This window comes from Lepisma saccharinum, chromosome 5 (assembly GCF_977018435.1).
Source record: "Lepisma saccharinum chromosome 5, izLepSacc3.1, whole genome shotgun sequence".
Lineage (NCBI taxonomy): Eukaryota > Metazoa > Arthropoda > Insecta > Zygentoma > Lepismatidae > Lepisma > Lepisma saccharinum.
Window position 1 is genome coordinate 21,261,737 of NC_139233.1, and position 24,739 is coordinate 21,286,475.

Genomic DNA, 24,739 nt, shown 5'->3' on the forward strand with positions numbered 1-24,739 from the left:
GTTCGTGTCTTGTTGGCCAGTACATCCCGCACTTCGGAGTCGAACCAACACGGAAATTTACGAGAAGATATTTTCCCTGTAGGCACGTGGCCAATCACTGCTGTTTGAATGACACCTGTAAATAGGTCAGCTGCCTCGTCGACGGTCCCGTCTTCCAAAAAGCCCCAGGGGAAGGGGTCGACGGAAAGTCTTATCTCCTCCCATGGCGTCCCGTTCCACAGGTAGCGTTTGTTCTGAATGGAGGGGCGATGACATCTTCTAGGGGGTGGGGGGATGAGAATAGAAACATCCAAACTGTCGTGGTCGGAGGTCAGGAGGTTCTTACGTGGCGTGATACTAATATCTTTTAGGGTGGACAGAACATAATCCAGGTTGCTGTCCTTCCTGGTGTTGAACAAATTATGTTGTTTCAGGTTTAAACCACAGATGAAAGTTTCAATAAGCCATGCGTCGTTCGTACACTTTTTGCTGTTCCATTCACAGGGTCTTGCCAGTCAATTGAGAGGTTGAAGTCGCCGAAAAGCGCAACGTCTCCCAGGGCAACTGCCGCAAGTAAAGAATCTCGACATTCTTCGAGGAGGAACAAAGGACTGTTTTTATGTGGCCTATAGTAAGAGCTAAGGAGAAGCTTCTTGGCACCGGTCACTGAAACTTCCACCCACAGTATTTCACAGTTCCGTTTCAACTCGTGGCGTACTTCTTGCTTGGCCATTTGAGTTAACACAGATCATAACGCCCCCACCACGAGTCGCGCGATCGTTCCGATATATGGTGGCAGCTCACTGTCACAAACGTTTTTTGTCAACCACGTTTCAGAAAAAATTAGGCAGTCATATGAAATGAGTTCACCCGCAAAAATTGCACAGTCGCCAAGCTTATTCTTAATGGTCTGTGTATTTTGGTAATACACAGATAAATTTGCCACCGTTTTCACAGGCCCCGGATTCACATGTATGTCCCCGCAGATCAAAGACCGGGATCCCCTTACCTGCCGAGCGTTGTACCTGGGCGAAGCCATGGCGGAGACACGCACACGTGTCGCCGGGAGTGCCGAAAACGAAAATCTCCCCTTTGCAAATCTCCACCGCAATAGTTCATCAGAATCCTTTGACACAGCGGAAGGAATGCTACACTGAAGCCACGAGTACACCATGATTAAACACAGGCCGAGAAAAACCACTGAAAAATCTCGAAACACAGGACGACGATCAGCACCACTACTACAACCTGCCGCCATCTTGACTTTCAGAATGTTCATATGTTGTGTTAACACACACACATCATGATTAATTCACAAATCACATATATGTATTCAGGATGCAAAATGTAATGTTATTTAAGTTATGTATTGTCTGTTCTTCACTGACACCTGAAATATTGATTATTTGATTTCGATATACTAAAAAAAAAGATACACAGTTATGTTAAGTAGTAATGTAGTGAAGTACTGTAATGAAGGAGAGCGTTTAATGAGTTCAAATTGCTAAGATTGGTCCTCCGTTCCTTCTTAATGACTGTTGTCAATCCCCTCACCACCATCTTACCATGCGTCTAAAACTAATAGTAAATCGCTAATTAACATAAATAAATTGTTAATACGACGAAGGCCGATTCGACAAAAAAAACTACTAATAAGTATTTATATAGTCAGTGACAAACAAAAAATTCAAAACCTCATAACGATCGTTAATTCCTCACTGCTCTGTATTTAAAATGTTTGTCGTCTTTGAACAGAAATTACGAGTATCAGATATAACAAACTTTCCGCACTAACTTTGCAATATTCGAAACCACCATTACAGACTTAGCTCTATGTAACTTGATTCTGCGCATTCCACGTGGCACGTGACTTCCTCCTATCATCGAAATAACTTTCTCTTACTATTTCGTTTCCTCTCGTGAAATACACAGACCAATGTTAACTTCTTAGCATGATGGATAAACTTTACACCCATAGATATACTCCTGAAAAAAATTCTGGCTATGTGGAGAATCGAACCTACGACCTCCCTCGTAAGAATCAAGCACGCTACCTATCCTCCAGGTAGCTCATGTTAAAATTTGCTACCAGTTTGAAGAAACCAATTCACACATAATGTCATATCTATAATTTCCTCATGGCAATTTTCATGAGGAAACGAATTCAGATAAAATCGAGAAATGCTGAAAGGAAAAAATGATGAACATGTGTATTGGCGTTTTGTCAAATTTTGTAAATTGTGTAAAAATTCCGTGTTTTGAACAAGCAATCGTTTAGTTTCGAAGTATTTTGTTGTTTGTTTAAAGTAGGAACAGGAGAGCGAAAAGGAGTCATTTGAACCAGACCCCGTTTGACAAGAAACTTCAGCTCTTTTCCAAAGACTTTATGAAAAGAGAGAGGAACGTATGAAATATAAAATATGTGTGAAATTAAAACAATGGACACCTTGAAAGATAATACTAACGAACGTCAAACTATGAAAAACATATTTTCGTGGTGGAAAACTCCAAGTCATTTTCGAAATATGAACTTGATTTTTTCTTTATTATGAAGTGGAAATATGGGATGATACGATCCCTCAGCAAGAAAATTTTAAGTAAGCTACCTCCAACTTTTTCAATGGTCATAATTACTAATTGGGGTCCGGAAGTTGATGAAAAATCAAGTTTTTTCTCTGACCCTTAAAAACAATGCTAAATCTGATATCATGTCCCTTTCCCTTCAGTTAAAGCCGGAAAACACTTTCTATTTTACATTTTTTTGCATTTTTCGGCCTTTTTTGGCTTTTAGTTGATTTGTCAGTATTTTTAACAGTTTTTGTTGCATTTTTCTTATTTTTGAGGTTTATTTTTCTCCTTCCCTGTCGTTTCGTGCATTTTAAATGCATTTACTAGTAAAACTTACATGTTTAGATGTCTTGACATGGTCCTTTTAGCAAATTCACCATCAATCAAAATACGATCAATGCAAAAGCATAATATTATTCTTAACTGAAATGTTTCGCAATGGATTAAAATACTTTGTGTGAAGATCTACTTTGAGGTTCTTTTTCTGGACACTATTATCGCTTTAATCTGTAGTTTTAAAGTAAAATTAGTCACAATATTAAATGCAATTACACTCTGGTATACGCGAAGCAGAACAGTATTTTCGGATGCTGGCCGACTACAGTATCATAGAAGGCCACTCTGAAAGGAGATGAATTGGTTGATTTGGTGTTTTAAGTCAACTTTATGCATATTAAGGCTAATCGGGACTGGACCTACAGTTTAAAGTGGGATCCGAACTAGTACATAAAATAACGTGAACCTTGTGGTGTAGGGGGATCGTTTGCTTATGGAATGGAAGGTCATGGGTTCAAACCTACTTCTTTGCAAATTTTTTTTCGTGGAGTAAACGGCTTTGGACGAGAATGCTTATCTACGTTTCTTGGATATTTCTTCTTGTAATGACATATGTTAGGAAAAAATCTCACCTATTATGAAAAATATACAAAACTACAATTTTTCAAACTTAGAACTTCTAATCTGTCATGCAAGGTAAACAAACGTTCTCCTTATAATTTATATATATATATATATATCTATAATATAATGTAATTAGATGTATTCCCTGAAAGGAGTTAAAATAGAGGCAATTTGCAATAAATTTGACCATATGATACCCCGTCCGAAAATTAGTAGTTTTCGAGATAATCGAATTTCTAGTTGTTTTTTTAACGATAAATAATCCACATAATAATACGAATTGATCAAAAACCAGCTCATTGTATGGCACATATTTCAGAGTTTTCTGATAACTAACAAATAAGTGATTGGTTGGGAAAAACTTTGTCCCAAATAACAATCACATGTAAGAACGGGTGGGTCTAAACTTACAGGTGATGATAAAAAAATGCACTCTTAGTTTACTTGGCAACGTATTAATAACAAAAATGGTATGACACGAAGGGTATAAATTATTTATATTACTTTCCTTGTGTCATCAGCTATCCAACAAGGTACAAATGTTGCTAACATTCACATTTGTGTACAAGAAATAATACTTCATTCATCTTCATGTGAATGGAATCAATGAACAATACAATTAAAGAACATTATACGTCTTGCTCAAAGTGGGCACCTCCGTTACGAATGCAGGCACACAGGTTTTTACGGACATTTGGTCTCCTAACTCGTGATGTGATGGTGTCCTTGATGTGTTGACCAGCTGTTAAGATCCTCTCCCTGAGCTCTTCTTTCGAGTTTACCGGTGTCTTGTAAACTAAGTCTTTCATGTGGCTCCAAATGTAGAAGTCGCAAAGCGTGAAATCGGGGATTGAGCCGGCCAATCCATTTCTTTGGGCAATTTTCATCCAGTAACTGTCGTATGCCCAGGCAGAAGTATGGATGGGCGTCATCAACAATAATTTGATCGAGCCATTTTTCCTGCCCAAAATCTTAAATGGCATCACTTATGAACATTTTTTGAGGAACGGGCAATGTTGTTGGAGGATGTACCTCTAGGACAAGACATGCCATGATTTACAAGCATGATGGCGTGCCCAGCTCGATCCCCCGATCGAGATGGGGGGGAGTTGAATTAGAGCCGGCAACGGAATAGCGTCCATTTCAGGAGAAGGTCCTCACTCATCCCACGTAAATTATACCAACCTAGCACTTAAATGTGAATCTGTCTGTTGTTGTACAAGTGATTAGATAAGTGGGAATAAATGGGTGTTTTAAATTCATAGATTTATGTTCGTTCCTTTTGTCAAGGATGAACATCCTCCTATTTCATCCCCGATGAGTGACATGAATTGAGAACTAAAAGTAGTAAACGTTGTAAGTGCCAAAGCCAAAGTGTTGGGTAATCGCATCGTTCCGCACATCAGACGGTAAGAACGTGCACACTAGTGACGTACTTAGAGAGCTACCAGCCACATTTCACAGTTGAACCTGGGAAACGGTGTTTGAGTTATTGTGGCACTTACAGCGTTTACCACTTTTAGTCTTCAATTACCTCTCGCAACCCTTCCTTATTTATAGGAAAGCTACGTGGTGGATATGCTTGGTAACGATCTCCGTGCCTCTCGCACGCCAAGCGAGACACCACCACTGGCTGTCACTCCAGTCTCTATGTTCCCTACACCATGCGAGACGGGCTCTAATGTGGCCTGCTGTGAAAGGAATGCACTTGGCAGGCCTACGGCATATAAATGATCGCGCCGCAGCGATAGCTTGCCGGAACATGTGTTTTCACGAACCTGCTGCTGGATCTCTGCTCAATTCCCTGCCGTACTATGTGGCAGTCTTTTGACAGGTAATCCAAGGTAACGGTATTCTGCAGACCTTCTACTTCCATGGACGACATGCACTGTATCGTCGGATGCCATTTCCAATTTCTTGGAACCTCTGTCACAGCCTTTCGTCGAAACCATCTCACTATCCGGTTCTACGCAACTTAATCACGTGATTGTCTTTCACGTGTACGGATTAAACTTTTTGCTTTTGGGGGGGGGATGCCCACTCAGTGGTGTATTTGTAGCTTCATTTCGGGAGCTAGGCTTTTTTTTTAGGGGGTATGAAGATTTGTATATTTTGTGTCAGTAAACTAAACTATTGTCTGGTTATGACTTAGGTCATTAAATCTTATGATAACATTTAAACGTAATTTAGGGGCACTTAGTACATTCATTTAGACATTCTAACAAAACTAAACTCATACACAAATAGAGCTATGGAAATAGTAAATGTACACGAATGGATATTCAATTGTGTCGTTCGTCAAGAGTATCTTCTTTGAAAGGGATAAAAACATCCCTGGCAGGGACAAAAATAATTGTGTTTGGTCGGGAATGAAATTTGTTTTTTGGGGGCTAGGAATCGCCGGCATCCCCCGCATTAATTCGCACACTGATTGACCCTTCCTGCTCCCAACCATCCTGCAATCTACTGAAGTGGAAACACATTTGATAGGGAAAATAAATTAAAATCACGTCATATGTATATCCTAATGTGAAAGATCTGTAAGTTGATGGAAACAGTCAGCAAAACCTTTAATTTTTTCAGCACAGCGACGGTTAAGAAGAAAAAAAATCAAGAATTTACTGGGACCATGCGGCACCTGAAGTTCCTGGGCCACCGCCTGTAATATTTACAGGCAGTTTAAGTCGGTCAAGTTGTTATTCCTGAATAACCTAGAGTTCCTTCACACACTAGCGATAATCTGTATTAGGTGCAGTCAGTCAGTCTTAGGAGCCACTTTGCACTGTCATCTTAATGAAGTTGACGCAAGGCTGGTGAAGTCTCAGCTACGATTTTACATATTCTCACTGAATATAATGTCTCTTGTGATATTTAGAAACCTAATATGTGAGAAGTTAAATAGGTTATTAGTGATTAACTTCCAATCATATCATCCCTTGATAAACGTAAAAGTTATTTCCTGTCTCTAGGATCCCACCACCAAACCCAACCTCATACTTAATAACTAAAAGAGTGTACAAATATAGAATCTAAATTAGTTCATAATATGCAATCGGTCGTCATCCAACTGTGTCATCAGATGAAAGGTCGCCCTCTTAGGGGTGCACCCAACCCTCTCTTCCCTCCAGCGACCTCAACTCGACCTCCGCTTGACAGCCTACACTCAGTTTTCAAAGACTCTACTACGAGCAAACGAAGGATTCGCATGTGATAAGCGCCACAATGAGAACGAACCAATCTATGGCAGCGTTGCGCACCAGTACCATTCGATTATTCTTTCTCAAATTACGTGTTCTTCTTGTCACTGCAAACTCCATAAGTGAAGGCTTAATCGAAGGGAATCTAGACGATTACGCTGGGTCCATTCGGCTACTAAGTAAGTAACCTTCTTTCTCACCTTAGACATTCTAACCCTCCCTCCTCTCCGCTATTCCCAAACCGCGAAACTATCCCACCAGCAGATTCGCGCAACGTAATCACGTGATTTTCCAGTTCCCTCCCGCACCTTCCAATTATCCAGCAATTGCTGGATCCTCGGAAAATCACGTGATTTTCCCCACCGATCCCTACCCGAGAATCTACTGGGACCATTTCGGTCGAATTATGAACGACTGCATACAATTTTAACATGAAATACGCGTTGTGTGTGTGTCTATGATGTTTCAATATTAAAAGACAACCGCTATTTTACCCTCCTCTAGCCCTCCAAAACATCAATTGGCCGTATGTGGCTAATCATAATACTATTGCACTAGTTCTGTGCAATGCGCTTTTCATAATCAAATCATCCCGTTAGTGAGCCTTGTCTCTTGTGGTAGTACCCTTAGTTGTTCAAGCGCTTAGAATGCAATTCCTCCCCAGATGTGGAAAACACCTATCTGTACTCTATACTAGGAGTCTCTGAAAAAAGGCCACGCATAACGGTAGAGGAGAAAGCGAGTGGGCAGAGCGAAATGTACACTCTCCTCTGTGGCTGCAGTCGCTTTAACTCTCCCAGCAATAACGATCCTCTCTCCACATGTTCATAAGTCAAGCTCTCTCGATTCACTACTTACGCTGAGACTTCCTTCCGTTCGATCGTTCCAGAGACTCCCAGAGTATATATATCCGTTACATTCCTCTCCGCTGTGATTGTGGCAACCAAGTGTTAAAATTATTGTCATAAAGGTATTGGTATGCTCATTTATCCATAAACAAAGAACGTTCTTTCTGAAGCGCTCCTGTCGGTGGATATCTGAGGAAGTCTTTGTGCAAACCACAGCTCACTCGAAACCTTACCAGGATTAACCTGAAGAATAATGAGTCATAGATTGAATCTAGCACACTTAGCATTCCTTGTCAGGATCCAAAGAAACTGCAGTCTCGATAATTTCCATCACTTACCTTGCCATGAAACCAGGAGATGACTAAAATGCTGTGTCCCAGGAGTGTGTGGAGATAAGAATTTGGTTGTTTTGTTTTTAACATTGAGCTTCGCTTTTCTGCCACTTTTTAATAATTGCGAACATGAGAATGAGTGGTTATAGGACGAATTCGACGTGGGCACACCCCCACTTTAAACTATAGGTCCAGTCCTGATTAGCCTTACTGTGCATAAAGCGGACTTAGAAAACCAACTCAATCAACCACATATTAGAGCATGCCCTATGTTTTTGTAGTCATCAGTTCAGTCGTCGTCATCAATTTCACTGCCATCAACGCGGCCTTTCCTTCTGAAGGCATTCAGATAAAAAGAAAGGAATGAATCCGCCGGAAAGAACGAACATCGTAACAACAAAAACAGTCTGGAGCTTCAAATGTGACGCCAGCCACTCCAACCAAGAACGATAATAAACAAAATGCTCCATTACTGCGACAGTTGTTGGAAGAACATCTAGAGATGTGAATAATTTAACAAAACATGTCATTTACAAATATTAGAGAACTCTGAATCACAGTCCAAATCAAACAACTTACACTCTCTAATAGACAAAACCCGACATGATAAGACATTGACCTTGAAAGCACGTAAATGTTTGTTTCATCTTAATTCCTATGTGGCTATTACAAGAAGCCAGGAAAAATTTAAAAAGCATTTACTACTTTGCACTAATATCTAATTATTGGTTCCAAATAGTTTGAGAATAAACTTGAGTTTTCATTTGTAAAATGCATATACTTTTTTCCTAGATTTTTGTTGAAATAATGTTCAAAGGGAGGCAAATTGTAACGTTCAAAAATGCATTATTTTAAAATGATTGTAGTGCAGAATTTACAAATATGCATTCAGTATGCAATCTTAAAAAAATAATTAAATTAAGGAACTAAGTTTCCATTGGATTAATGAAGAAACTTACCTGACAAGAGAAATTAGTGTGAGAAGACTTCGTATAGTATTGTTTTTAGAAATTAAGTGAAAGTTACTTATTAATGCCGGGTATTGTTAATATGGTATGTATACTTCATTTATTTTATATCTACCTAGTAACATGTTTTTGTTGGGTTATATGAAAATACAGAAACATATTTCCATTGTAGAAAACAACCCTGTGTTATGATTTACGACAAATGTTTCAGGGTTTTGATTCTTTGTTAAAAACATGCAATAGCAAATACAGGGTGTTCCGGGAGGAAGCGGCAATACTTTGGGAAGTGGTAGTATGAGTAATTCTTAGCAAAAAAGTTCATATGAAAATGGGTCCAATTATGATCGATAGCGGAGATATGAACAGAAATATAAATGATGTAGGAAAACGTAAACAAAAACAGTAACAAGTAAAGCATGGCAATGTAACGATAATTCTGTAGGTAAATACGAGAAGGGACATGCTGATACTAATCTCTATTGCATGAATTTGTGGTGTAGCAGTAATTAGTACACAATAATGAAGTAATGAAGCAAGCAATAAATGTAGAACTGCTCATTCCAGTCGGTTGATCATTCAACATCTTAATTCCAAATACCCTAATCGATGGATTGATCCTTGTCGTCGTCGTGGTAGTGGTCTGGTTCCTTGGCCACCTCGTTCTCCCGACCAAATCCCTCTTGAATTCTGTTTATGGGGGTGGATGAAGCAGGAGGTTTAGAGGAAAGGGTGAATACAAGAGATGAACTACACATCCGCATTATGAATGCCGCTGCCTTAATTCGGGATCATCGGGAACTTTGTAGTGCAACGCAAGATGTCCTCCGACGCACTCAGAAGTACATTGATGTTGGTGGTGGTATTTTTGAGAATCTGCTCTGACCTGCTATCATTTCTGTGGCCCTTTCCCTCCTTACATTCGTTCATGTAAGTACTGACCTGCAGGTGTTAACATTTCATTTTTCTACATTTATTGCTTGCTGCATTAATTTTCGTGCACTAATTACTGCTACACCACAAATTCATGCAATAAAGATTAGTATGAGCATGTCCCTTCTCGTATTTACCTACACAATTATCGTTACATTTCCATGCTTTACTTGTTACTGTTTTTGTTTACGTTTTCCTACATCATTTATATTTCTGTTCATATCTCCGCTATCGATCATAATTGGACTCATGTTCATATGAACTTTTTTGCTTAGAATCACCCATACTACCAGATCGCAAAGTATTTTCGCTTCCTCCCGGAACACCCTGTATTTACACAATTCTATTGTCTATGAGATTGTAGATAACAACAAAATATTCTCGAAAACAAAATATCTACTTTGCCATCTTTAATAAGATTCACATTACTGTATATATAGCTGCATTTATTGTAAAAAATGTAAATAATACGAGTAATATTCCTTCCTAAGTGATAATTAGAATACTGGTAAGGTTTCGCAAGTAAGGAATTCCTTAGCTGGTTTAGCTTGCTGGTGGCTATGAACTTTGAGAGGACAACTTTGATTCTTACATAACAATATATATACTCATTACGTACCTTATTTTCATTGATATTATGAAGCTGTTAACATTTCCTAAAAAAATTTGTTAACTAAACTAACATTTGAATGATAACCTTTAGGGGTGTGCTGAAGTGGTTCAGGTTTCAATATTGCAGCACTGAACTCAGAAATGTTGATGGTTACTCTTTTTGATTACTCCTTTTATTCATAAAGTTTGTGTGTGTGTTTGTGTATGTTTCAAATACCACTCAAATACTGGTTGCCGTACTACAATTCAATGAATCAAGTTCACAGTGTTTATAATGAGCCACATTGTTATGTTCATTGTTAATGATAAATATTTCGTTACTTTGTAAACAATGACTAACATTCCCTACCAATAGCTCAAGTTATTTTCAATTTTTGTAAAAACAAACTTTGAAACAATGTGCGTGTAACAATGTGCGTGAAGAAGAAGAAATCGTACGGATTTAAGTTTGTGAACGAGTGATTTGCTACAACAAATTGTATTGTGTTGTTTTGAGTATAATTATCTTTCATGTGTGGTTCTATTGTGAGCCAATTGAAGTGAACAATAGTAATAAATGAAGCGTGGAGACGTGAACAAGATTATAAAATCAATCGTTCAATTACGGACGTCCACAGTTTCATTATGGAAAAACGTGAAAATGTGACTCCAGCGAGCCCGAAAATCATCCAAAACAAGAACATCTTATCTGGTAAGAGCAAGTTAAAAACCAAAAAATGAATAGAAAACCTACAGTGCAAGAAGTTAATGAAAATTATGAGACTATTAGCTCAAAAAGAGAGCACAATTTGGTATGAAATGCCAAAAAGGACAAAAAAGCCACCACCTCATCGCAAAATCAAATATTGGACATCAGACAATCCTTTCCAGCCCCTTGCAAATGTAAGAATAGGAGTAGATAGTAATAGGCCAAATTCAGAAACCCAAGATAATACAAGAACAATGAACGTAGAAAGTACCCAAGTCACTACGATCAGTGAAAAACCACCTGCCATTAATATGTATTCTGTGATAAGCAAGTATCATGTAACTGTGAATATAGTGCATTCCCTGGAGCACGTTCCAGTCATCAAACAAAATCGCCAGTGCAAAACTATACAGTGTAAAACGCAAGAAGCCTTCCAACGTGTACAATTCTACTGAGATGTCGCAAGTTAGTGTCCGCGTTGCTGACCAGGTTCGTAGAGAGCGGTACAGTCCAGGACAGGCCACAATCTGGTAGGCCCAGAACTGCCACTGACGAAGGAACAGCTATGGCAGTGCTATAGGTCTCGCGCCACAACTTTAACTCTGAGGAGAAAGTATTCGAGTTGACCGTGGAGGAGACAGTGACAACCCTCATAATGAGTTCTCCGCCCGCAGTGTTTGCAACCGCACTCATTTCTTGCTATTCTCAATATATGTTACCAGAATGCCTGTGATAACCAAGAGAATCTCTTAGGAAGCTGTATATACACTACGTTCTTTTAATCGAAAAAAGAAAGAAGTATTTCGACCTTCTAACATATTACGGCCATGTTTGCTTTGTACGCAATGCCGCGAGCTCCTCTTCCCCCATTTGCTTCTCTCTCTTTTTCGTAATGGAAGTTATTGGATTAAAACCTCTGTCCATCCCTCTGACATCATCAATGCGTATACACGTCTCTTCTCGATGGATGTATTTTTTTCAGTAAGGCCTCAAATATTTTACTTGCAAAAGGAAACAGGAAACTGTGCTACATCAATGGTTGCCATTAGAAGCCTCGCTTTCCTTTTCCACTTTGTGGAAAGTGGAAAAGGCCTTAGAACGTCTTTGCCACACTGCCACGTTTTAGCACCGTATGATGTTCGTTTATGTATATCTTCTCTAAATAGTACACTGTTCTTCCAGAGTTTGGGAAGTTATGAATTTCTCTAAAGAAATCGGCGCGCACAACAATATTATCTGGTTTCTTCATCAGAACCTCCTTCTGGTTTCAGTTCTTTAATAAGGGAAATAAAGATCAAGTAAACATTTCCATAATGTGACCGCAAATTGAAAATTATTATTTTTCCACGCAACTTCTTTGATAGGTGTAGGTTTAGTATTGTCCACAAAGTAAGAATCTCTCTCGACGTCATAGGTCCCAGGTTCGAATCCCGGCCTGGGCGTGGATGTTCTTTGTGATTGTCCCTTCTTCAGTTTCGTCTTATCATCAGTCATCATGACCTTCGCGATTAGACAGAAGTGGCAGGAAAGCGAAGTAAAAAAAATGAAATCAATCAATGAATTAATAACCCCTTTATCCAAATTGTATTCATTGATTTGGTTTATTTTACTTAGCTATTCTGTCACTTTTGGCTAATCGCGGAGATGACGATGAGTGATGATATGATGATATTGATGAAGGGACAGGCACAGAAACACTACCATCTACAAGCCGGAATTCAAACCCGGGCCTCCTCGTGTCGTAACGCGCTGTGCTAACCAATCCACAACGTATCTCGGGAAACGAGGCTATTCCCACATTTATCGCCTGGCTTCGCAATGCAGAATCTAAACTACATCTAAACTGAGTGACCAGTTAATTGTTTACATCTGTAGATGGCAAAATTGGAATTTTGCTACACCAGTCTGCCTTCTTCTTGACAAAACCCATATGGCCCCCTCGGATTTCCACTTTCCCCAGAGCTCAAGTTGTCGCGCGAGACCTATAGCTAGCATCGTTTGCCAAGTCTCCGCAGCGCAGCGCACGTCGAATGTCTGCGCAGTGTGGTGTCAGCCAGAGTTCCATTTGCAGGGTGTTAAAGATGGTTAAGTGGCACCCGTACAAGCTGCAGCTGAAGCACCATCTCTCGGAGGACGGCCCGGATTGGAGAATGCAGTTTTGTGAATGGACTGTGAAGCAAATTCGCCAGGACCCACACTTTGCACGGCATATTCTACATTCTGATGAAGCAAATTTTTATGTGACTGAGGAAGTGTTAGAACAGAACATGCGGAGTTGGTCCTCCGAGAACCCATTGTGTAGAGATTGTGTATCATTGGCCCATTCTCCATTCATGACAATTCAAATGCAGAGGGCTACTTCCAGTTGTTACAAGAACACATTTTAATCAGTTTTGGCGGAGGATAGCAGCTTCCCTCATATTTTCAGAAGGATGGGGCACCATAGACCTGTAGCCAGGATTTTTTTGATGGGGGACAAGCGTGTAACCGTGGTGATAATTTTATATATATATATTATGCGCGTGTGTGTGTCATGAAGTATAGCTATGCTAATTATTAAATAATTAATATCATTAATTCATTTATTTATGTATATCTATTTATAAACATATATGAACAAATCAATTTGCTACATTTATAAACTACCAAATTAATTTCGTTAACAACTGGTTCAAGATGTCAAGAAATAAGAAGATAGGTAAAATGCATTTAATAAGCGTTGATTTTATTTAAATATTGCTTTTTATTAATAATGATAATTAAATTTACATACTTTTATTGTGTTATGTTATTCTTAGTAAAGTATGTTTGAAGTCAAACCTAATTGCTTATCTTTGTTGTTATAACACGAACTCTTAACCCCGGAAAACTTTGATGGGGGAAATTTTTAGTAGAACAAGATTGTTGGTGGGAAGGTGGGAATAAACCTTCCGCTATGGAAATTCGTACCCTGAAATGTGACTACCAACGCTATGGAACGATCCTTAAAATGAAGAACATGTATGAATGTGAATTAACAAAAGAGTGGTCAGTGTGGTAGCTAGAGATTTCAACGCCCAGGACGAGAAAAGTTTCGCACCCACTGCACCAAATTTGTATCGCCATACCTAGATGTAGCTGGTATAGTTAGACATTGAAGACATTTTATGTACCTACTCTTTTCCGACGAAAAGAAAACTTAGTATTCAAGAAAGGTTGCTAATAAAAGGGCAGTCAGTTTGGTTGGGCATCCCACATCATCTTCATTCAAGCAGTGTGTGTTGTTTGTGTTTTTGATGTTCTATTGCTATCACGAGTACTACACATAACAAATATTCTGGTATATATCGCAATGCACACCGAAGCTGCCTTTGTATAAACGTCCTAGAAGCCACACTGTTCGCAAGCTCTCGCCTGACTGGTGCAACGTAATTACTGGCGTGCGTATAAAGAAAGAAATGCATGTTGCTATGCGCACAAGGCGCTGTGTTCTTGATGTGACATTTCCAAGTTAAAATAGAAATAAACACATGATTATCATACATGTGTTATTGTTCAAATCTGCAAACTCGGTTGCAAATTAAAGATATCTAGGTGGAGTGACAAAAAATGAGAGACTTTAAGAAAATTGATTGACTTGCTTTATTTTACTTCGCTTTTTATGCCACTTTTGGCTAATTTGCGAAGATGGGGATGAGTGATGAAATGATAAAATTGATGAATGGACACTCACAAATATCCATGTCCAGGCCGGGATTCGAACCCAAGACCCCTGGCGTCGAACCGCGATGTGCTAACCACTCAGCCACGGGGACCGGCAGACTTTAAGAAGACATTAGTTTCCTATTATATTAACATGTATTTCCAACGAAAGGAGGTGAGAAATGGAGGAGAAATAACAGGTCGGTCTAATTTCTATGTTCCAGGGGCCTAGGGTGACAATGACAAGCCCCTTCTCAACTAAGGCTTCATTTCTTACTAGTCCAATTTGATACAATTTTAAAATCTTATCTATGACTGTTTCTTTTAACCCCATGCTGTTACCAGCCCTAAAGAGAGAGAACACAACTTGTATGCAACATTCACATATTCTTTGTTAATTCTTCTTTGTATGTGTTTATGATGTTATTCTTTGTAAAGTATGTTTGAAGTCCAAACTGATTGCTTATCTTACCCTCGGAAAATTTTGATAGGGAAAATTTCTAATAGAAAAAGATCGTTGCTGGGAAGTTGGGAATAACCCTTCCGCCATGGGAATTCGTACCCTGAATGTGACCACCAACGCTATGGAATGATCTTTATAATGAAAACATGTATGAATATGAATTAACATTTAGTAGCTTCGCATAAATGGTTATATAAACTTAAATTACCAAATATAGTACACTGCAGACTTCTAGAGTCTGACTCTCTCCAGAAAGAACACATTCATTTATGAAGTAAGAAAATCTGAATTCTTGCATAATCTTAACAATCGCCTATGTTATTTTTGTAGGTTTTTATAGGTTCGCATTAAAATATTTGATGGCCCTAGGGTCACTTGGAGCAATGGATACTGGAAGCCTGTGCACAAATCACACCTGAGATATTGCTCCGTGTCCACAGAGCATGGGAGAACCGTCTCAACATGTGCATAACACAAGGACAGCATATTGAACACATTGTGTAACTTTCATATGGCCATAACTTCCTTATTATTAAAGTTGTCATAAATCTGACTTCACCACTCCAATCCTGGTGAAATTATAGCCCAAAACCATACCCTACATGCTCCCCTTCCCATTTAAAGAAATGAACTTGGATCCAAGATGGCGGAAGTTGTCATGACATGCACCAAAAAGTTTCCCCCTTAGGCCTAACATATTACTACCATGACGAATTGCTGCAACCTACACTACCTTTCATTTTATAAGGATTGGTCAGGGACTTTTGATTCACCCTGTATATATTCAGCGTAAAGTAGAGTTGCAACCTGTGGACTCAAGCATAAATGATATAAAATATGATCTGACAAATCGGGGGTTCGTGGTGCAACATGTTGCAGTGATGAGCAAGAAGGATGAAAACAACCAGAGTGTACCAATTCCTCTTTTCTTCATATCAATGAGCAGAGAACGGGATTGGAAGGCTATAGAGCAGTGGATCTCAACCTATTTCCTATCACGACTCCCTTTTATCACATTCTCTTACCAGCGACCCCCATATATAATTTCTGGTTTGTAAAAGCTTTCATGTGTGTAAGCACATATACAACTCTGCGAAGAACAACAAAGGATCCCAAACGAAACCAATCCCTTTCCAATTGTTCTTTCTCCAGGTTCTGTATGATGCTGTCAGAATTATTAATTATGTGAAGAGCCGCCCATTACAGTATCGACTGTTAGAAAAATTCTGCGAGGAAATGGGTTCCATCCACAAAAAACTATTACTGCACACCGAGGTAAGGTGGTTGTCACGTGGAACGGTGTTGAAGAGGTTGTTCGAACTGCGCTCGGAATAGTTACTGTTTTACAGGAATTTAATCCCCAACTAGCTGAATTCTTTAACCCTGAAACATGGCTGCTTCAGCTGGTTTATCTGGCAGACATCTTCACTCATCTAAATTACTTAAATTTGACCTTGCAAGGAAATGCTTTTCAGAAGAAATTAGGAGTTTGAGCATCCAGTGTCAAAACCCAACATTTTGAAAATAATCCTCTGACCCAAGACTTTATTTCAACTTGCGATTATTCTTTTGACATGAAGACGCTGTCTAGTTTAATGTGCAAACATCTAGAAGGGCTTCTAGAACATATGGTAGAATATATTCCCTTTGATGAAAATGCCGGTTCAAGATGGATATTAAACACCTTCGTTGAAGAGGCCATCAAAATAGCCAATCTAAGCCCACTACTTCTTGACGAACTGATAGAATTATCGTGCGACAAATCTTTGAAACTGGCATTCTGTAATGAAGACCTGGACAAGTTCTGGCTGAAGAGAAGAGAAGAATATTCTGGTCTGGAATCTGCTGCTTTAAAAATCATAATTCACTTTGCAACATCGTATCTGTGCGAAAGTGGTTTCTATTCCATGGTAAGCATTAAAACAAAGACCAGAAACCGCTTGAGAATGGCTTGATAATGTGAATCACGAAAATTCAACCGGACATTGCGGCACGAGTGAAATCACACCAGGCTCAGGTTTCACACTAGCCTTCATTTTGAATTGTATTTCAATATGCACTTTTTGTTGTATCTGTATTTTTCTTGTATTCCAATATGCAGTCTTCAATAGTTTCATACCACTTTTATTTGGATTGTTTTTTAAACGATTCATCTGTTAAGAAAATTTTTTTTAAAATTTTTTGTAATATTTAACCATATGTCTAGAAATCAAAATATGTCTATCAAAATAAAATCAAAATAATTTACAAGAATTATTTATTCGCTGATATACCCTAACTTCATTTATCTTTCTCGCCTAGCCCCCATGAAATCCTCTCGCTACCACCCTAGGGGGTCGCGATCCCCAGGCTGAGAAACCCTGCTATAGAGTATGTGCACCGTTTGACATCTTATGAAGTAACGATTGAACCATATCGAACCAGAAACATCTTGGAATGATACAGATTTCAACGGCTGAGACATAGCTCAAACTATTGCAAGTCCAGACCTTGATGCGTGAAATGTTCAGGAGCTTACCTCTCTGTTGATAGAATTTATAAGGGAGATAAATTTAAGCGAAGTGTGATGATTGACAGAAGAGACACACGGTTAGGTATCAAGGATGCAAGGTCATTCAAGCTCTGAAACGTTTCAGACACAACACCACAAGGCCAACAACTTCTCAACAACAGAAACCAAGGAATGAAGATTTTCAAGCCCTAAAGCCTGACACAATAAAAAATACAATTCAAGGAATCAACCGCAAAGACGAGTGAGGAGTCCATTCAAGTAAAGGCACAATGAGAAACACATATGCAAAGAAAATCGCTGAAGAAAAATGCAACGAAGAAAGTAGTTTCTCAGATGATCTGAAGAATCTCTTCAAATATATTAAATATATCAAATATATTTAAGTCTACTTTATGCACAGTAAGGCTAATCGGGAATGGACCTGCAGTTTAAAATGGTATCCGAAGCACTATGTGCTTCCACCGGGTATCGAACCCGGGACACCCTGATTACAAGGCGACAGGTTTGCCGGATATAAACCGCCACCTGCCAACATCAACAATCCAAACTATGACGCAATTTTTGCAGTGGGGAACCAAGTTCTCATAGCCGGCGACGCAAACTCCAAACGCAAAAGCTGGAATTCCAGACATGGAAATAATACGGGAGAAAATCTCAAGATATATATATTCAGAAGCTAAAGGGATCCACGTAAGTGAACCAGATTAATGACTTACCGACCTGATGTACTAGATGTTCAAAAAACATCAATTTGATATTGGAACCATTTACATTGAAGTCCCACACCACGATCCTATATTCTTCACCATATTGCACAACCTATTAGTAAAAACTCTACTGCAATTCAAAGTTGCAGAATCAAACTAGGACCAATGTAGAGTAAACCTGAACAGCTTAATAGACTTGAAGGACAGAATACATAGCACTAAAAAATAGAATGAGTAGTTCATATATTAACAAAAAATATTCAGGAAGCAAAGAAGAAATCAACTAAAATTGAAGTTGAAAATATATATGTGAATAAAGTCACAATCTGCTACAACTTTTAAACATCAAAAGTTCAGTTAGAAAAATATATCAAGTTAGTAGGCAGGACTATGGAATCAGTTAGATCGAAGATTTAAAAAGTATATCATCAGGGAACAGGAACAAAAGTAGATGTGGAAGGAGTTTATATATTCTTCAAGCCTTCTTCGCAACTTTTTCATTCATTTTCATGCACAAGCTTGACTTGCATTCTGTCAGCAATGTGCACAGCTCACAAACACTATTTGATGAAGCGTAGCTATTGCTTTCAAATTAATGTAATTAGCGAGAAGCGACATCAAACGTTTCGAGCTGGACAGGAAAAGATGCAATCTTATGGATAAATTACTCGAATAGCTTGGTTTCTTCAACGTGGCTTGTGGCCATGTCGGTTAAAGGCCAACTTTCTAAGCTGAATTACTAGGTTCGAATCCCCGTCTCTTCAAAATAATTTTTCTAACCAAATGGGCGCTACATAATGCATTTTATTCTCGTCACAACAATTGCAGCCTCTAACTTTGTTATTGTTTGCGTGCCAATAAGAAAATATGTATTGAAACTGTTACTCATTCAGAGAACGTGACTTGTTACTCGACACTGCTTGAAATTGTGATTTTTTTTATTTGCTGCTAAGCCTCGATATTTATATCAAATGCTAAAATTGAAAATTGTTGTGTGACTAACACATTGTTAATATTCTCAAGAAGAAAACCAATGAAATTAAATGAGTAAGTTTTGATGAACATCAGAAGATGTATTTTAAGATGTTCTGTCATTCACGTGTCACTCTCCTAGTTTTATACATAGATAGATATTTATAAGTGACCCACTCGATGCATGCTCGCAACTTAAGAATAATTTTCAGATGGGAAAAAAAGAAAGCCTGGTCCAAATTGTAATGCGCAGATTGCAGATGTTATTATCAGACGTTTGGCAACACCGCTTTTCCCCCCTTTACACTAGCACAAGTGGAGACAAGGAGCCTGGGTTTCCTCAAGTCCAAACTCTAACCGGAGCTACTTCTAAGTGTTCAATTGTTTTCGTAATTGGAATGGTATTATCTGGTTGGCGGCACATGACAGTCTTCAGTGCATCTGTCTGTGGATAGCTGGTGAGATCTTAAAGACGACACACCACTTACCAGCAGAAACTTTACCAGGATAATCTGCTTTTATAACTTTTTGTTATTTAGCGTCTCCTTCTACAACGTTTGGCTAATGGAGAAAGTGTGATGATATGCTAAAAAATTGATTAAGGGACACCCATGCCCAGGACAAGATTCGACCCCGAGATCTCTGGCGCTGTCGCGCTCTGTGATGATCAACCTAAGTATAATCAGTCATAGATTCCGATTCATTCCTTGAACCTGATACACTAGCATTTCGTGCCAAGGTCCAACAAAACTCCGCTACCAAGTCAATGCCAGTCCTGGGTATGGTGTTCTTCGTGAATGTACCTTCGACAGTTTCGTATTTTGACAAAAGTGGCAGATACGTGAAGTAAAGTAAACAAAATCAACCAATCAATCAATATGCTTCCACAATTTTCATACTTACCAATGCTCTGTACGCGGAAGCTCACCTAACCCTGCTTAAGCCGAACTCATCATGTTCTCTAAGGCTACAGATTAAAGGACGAAAGTATTATTATTTCAAATTAATTCATTCATGTCAGTTCAACAGGACACTAGAACACTAAAATGCAATTACAATCTGCACTAAAATTTAATTATTGTTTAATTTGTTCCAAAGATAATTAGAATAATCAGTTTTCATTTGTGCAAAGGGAAACAAATGCTAATGTTCAAAAATCATATTTTATTACTTGATTCATTAAATAGCAAATTGTAGTGCAGAATTTATAAACAGGCATACGATATATAATTTTCAAACTTCATGCATAGGTGCATGCAAGGCCACACGCAGATTTTTTTTCTTATGGGTCAGCAGTGCTTAAAGTTGCTGTTGCTTTCCCCAGTTTAGAGAATTCTCATAAAGCATCCCAGCACTACAATTATTCGCATAGACACTTAATCAGCTGTCTTTCAAGTATCCGTTGTTACATGTCTTTACGGTAAAATTTCCAAATTTCAATTAAATGAAGTCTTTCCAGATAACTCGAGGAGGGGCCAAGTGCCATCTTGACCCTCCTCTTTGGGACCCTTGGATGTAATAAAAATAAGTACGATTGATGGTTGAAACGTCCTCACCCACGACCACAACGACACAGCACAGGTATACAGGCACTGGCTGCGTTTAACACACCAAACCCTGCAATTAGGTGGGTGGCAAAAGTTTACTCATACGTGACTTACTTGACTTATTTCCCGTTACTCCGCTACGGAGCATAGGGCCTCAACGAAGCATCGCCAACGGACTCTGTTTCCAGCGATCTTCCTTATCTCGTTCCAGGTCTTTCCTGCTTCCCATATTTCTTGCTCTATTGTCCTTCTCCAACTCATTCTTGGCCTTCCTCTCTTACGTTGTCCTTGTGGATTCCAGCTCAATGCTTGTCTCTCTATTGCCGATGGGTCTTTCCTCAATGTGTGGCCAATCCACTTCCACTTTCTTCTTTTGATCTGTATTGCCACCGGTTCCTCTTGCGTACGTTTCCATAGATCTTCATTTGAGATAATATCTGGCCAATATATTAACAGAAGTTTCCTTAGGCATCTGTTTATGAATGTCTGTAGGTCTTTAGTAATTTTCTTTGTTACTTTCCAAGTTTCACATCCATAAAGGAGAATTGACTTCACATTAGTTCTAAAAATTCGCAGCTTAGTTCTTATTGAAATTTCTCTGGCTTTCCAAACTTTACATAGCTGAATAAATGCCATATTTGCTTTCCTAATTCTTGATCTAACATCATCTTCTGTTCCCCCTGCATTTGTCACCAAACTCCCCAGATATGTAAACTCCTTAACCTCTTCAATATTTTCCTCATTCAAGTGGAAATTTTCCATCTTTTTTACATTTGTTCTTAATGATTTCGTCTTTGTACTATTTATCTTTAAACCAACTCTTTTCCCTTCCTTATCCAAATCTCCTAATTTCTTTTCCATATTACGGTATGTGTGAGACAGCAGACAAACATCATCTGCAAAACACAAGTCTTCTAGCTGTTGGGTGAGACTCCAATTTATACCTCTGCTTTTTCCTTCCGTTACCCTCCTCATTACTTTATCAATTACCATCAGAAATATTGTTGGTGACAAAATACATCCTTGCCTTACTCCTGAAATAACTGGTATTGGATCCGTAAGTATTTCCTCATGCACAACTTGGCATTTGGAACCATCATAGGAGTTTTTAATGAGATCAATCATATGTGCTGGAATGCTATATTCTTTTACAATTGTCCACGCTTCCATTCTATTTACAGAGTCAAATGCTTTCTGGAAGTCCACAAATATAAGGTACATATTAGAGAAGTATTCCATACTCTGTTCTATAATAATACGCAGTGTATTTATCTGACCTATACAGGAACGGTTGTTTCGAAAACCTGCTTGTTCTCTCCGGATCTTTTTCTCAACACATCCTTTAATTCGGTTTAAAATAATTCTACTTAGAACTTTACTAGGAACTGAAAGTAGTGTTATGCCTCTCCAGTTATTGCAGTTAGTAATATCTCCCTTCTTAGGTATTTTTACTAGTAAACCTCTTTTCCAATGTTCTGGTATTGATTTTGTTTTCCATATTTTTGCAAAAAGTGGTTGTAATATTTCTATTGTCATCTCCATGTCTTCCTTAAGAATTTCTGGTGGAATGTTATCAATTACAGGTGCTTTACCACTCTTTTGTTCTCTCAATGCTTTTTTTAATTTCTTCTATTGTTGGTTCTTTAGTAGTTATTTCATCTTCTATTTCATATTCTGGCATTTCTTGCGGTATTTCAAGCAAATCTTCTGTCCCTTCTATGGTTTGGTTTAATACTTCTGAAAAATGTTATTTCCATCTATTGAGCTGATTTTCCTTATTCGTAAGGAGTACTTTGTCTCCATTTCTCACTGGGCGATTCCGTGTGGTTTTCTTTTGAGACAAGATCTTTGTAATTTATTATACTTCCTTCATATTTCCCTCATTTACTGCTTTTTCTGCCTTCCCGGCTAACTCACTGGTCCATTTTCTACGGTCAGCTCGCGCACTATATTTCACTTCATGACCTTTTTCTTGTAATTTTTCTTTTTCTTGTAATTCTGCATTTTTTTCCCCTAGTTTTACACATATTAATCTTCTCCTTAATGTGTTTCCTTTCTTCTATTTTCCTCCAAGTTTCCTCTAACATCCAGTTCTTTTTCTTAGGGTTTCTATATCCCAAAACTTCTTTTGATATCGTTGTAAATGTATTTTTCACCTTTTCCCAGTGTTGTTCCACCTCATCACCATCCAGCTCCACAAGTTCTTGATATTTGTTTTGAAGTTGCAACTTGAAGTCCTGTTTTACACTATTATTCTGTAGTTTTCCAATGTCAAACTTTGTGCTTTGTTTATTAAATTTCTCCTTTGCGGCCATAATTTTTACCCTAAAACTGGCTAACATAAGATGATGATCACTGCTAATGTCTGCTCCACGTTTACTTCTCACATCTAATAAAGATGTTCTCCATTTCCTACTTATAGCTATATGATCAATCTGATTTTGAGTTCTATGATCTGGGGATACCCAAGAGATCTTACACATATTTTTATGTGCAAATAGTATACTTCCAATAGTCATTTCATTTGAGGCACACCAATCTACAAACATTTCCCCATTTTCATTTATATCACCTAGACCATGCTTGCTCCAGTCCAACATTTTCTGAGCCAATTTTAGCATTTAAATCGCCCATTACAATAATAACATCTTTCTTCTTAACCTTATTTATAGTGTCTTGTAATTCTTTGTAGAACTCTTGCTTTTCTTCTATTTCTGCTTGGTTTGTAGGTGCATAGCATTCTATGATGCTCACATTTCTAACCTTTGCCTGTAATCTGACCACAATTATTCGTTCAGATACAGGCTTCCAATCCAATATACTTCGAGCAGTCTTCTTGTTTATGAGTATGCCTACTCCATTACGATGTTCATCATCTTCATTTGGTCTACCTGAATAGAGGAATGTCATACCACTAGATGTTTTCATCTCTCCAAATTCATTCCAACGCACTTCACTCATTCCCAGGATGTCCAACTTATATTTCTCCATTTCTGCTTCTACTTGTTGCAATTTTCCTGCCTCATATAATGTTCTAACATTCCAAAACCCCACTACAGTTTTCTTTTTAAGTCCAAAGGTCGTCAACAGTTTGTCCGTCCGGCTATTTCCTCGTATGGTTTCTTTAATAATAAATTCTTTAATAAGATTATTACTCATACGTGCTAACTACTTATCAGTCGTAGAACAAGGACTCAGAATTATCTCAGTGCTTGCTGGGTGTAAAGAAAGGTTAATTTATATATATATATATATATATATATATATATATATATATATATAATGTTTATTATAATCATAACACAAGGATGTCTGTTAGCACACTTACACACGTGTCTTTACCTGTAACCCTTACCTCGCACCTGTATTTACGTGCACCACTTTTGGTCTCGAAGAGATAAAGGAGGCAGGGAACATCCAATTTATTCCTCGCAGTGAGTCGCCAGTGGGAATATAGGGACTAATTTTATTTATGGATTTGGTCGCCGCTGACGTCACGGGTTCCTCTGTAAATGAGAGAAGGTTGCGCGTAGTACCCCCAACCACAGCCGGGAATTGGCCGAAAACAATCCGTACCCCCGACTCTATATAGCATAAGTGTAATTGTTTCTTTGATATCTTGTATCGTTTGCGAGTTATGAGCACTCAAAGATTGAAAAGTCTCATGTGACGTTCATTGTTTCAGGTGATATAAAATGCCTCTGACAAAGGAACAGAAGATAGAAATCATCATATCCGGGGAACGCAGTTTTAGAGACATCGCAGAGGACTACAACAGACGGCACCCAGACAGCCATCCAGTATCGCACAGCACGGTCGCGTACGGTATCGGCAC

At 38.5% G+C, this 24,739-nt stretch overlaps 1 protein-coding gene across 1 annotated transcript; it reads right to left on the reverse strand.

Annotated features, from left to right (window-relative positions):
* Positions 1-23,472: 23,472 nt before the first annotated feature.
* LOC145987905 (protein CFDP2-like) lies at positions 23,473-23,895 on the reverse strand. Its single transcript, XM_083122704.1, has one exon. It carries the CDS (start codon positions 23,893-23,895, stop codon positions 23,473-23,475), a length of 423 nt encoding a protein of 140 aa, XP_082978830.1.
* Between the last annotated feature and the right edge of the window lie 844 nt (positions 23,896-24,739).

What these genes read in the sequence shown, in the direction of transcription:
- LOC145987905 (XM_083122704.1), bottom strand. Translation starts at nt 23,895, where the DNA reads ATGGAGAAATATAAGTTGGACATCCTGGGAATGAGTGAAGTGCGTTGG.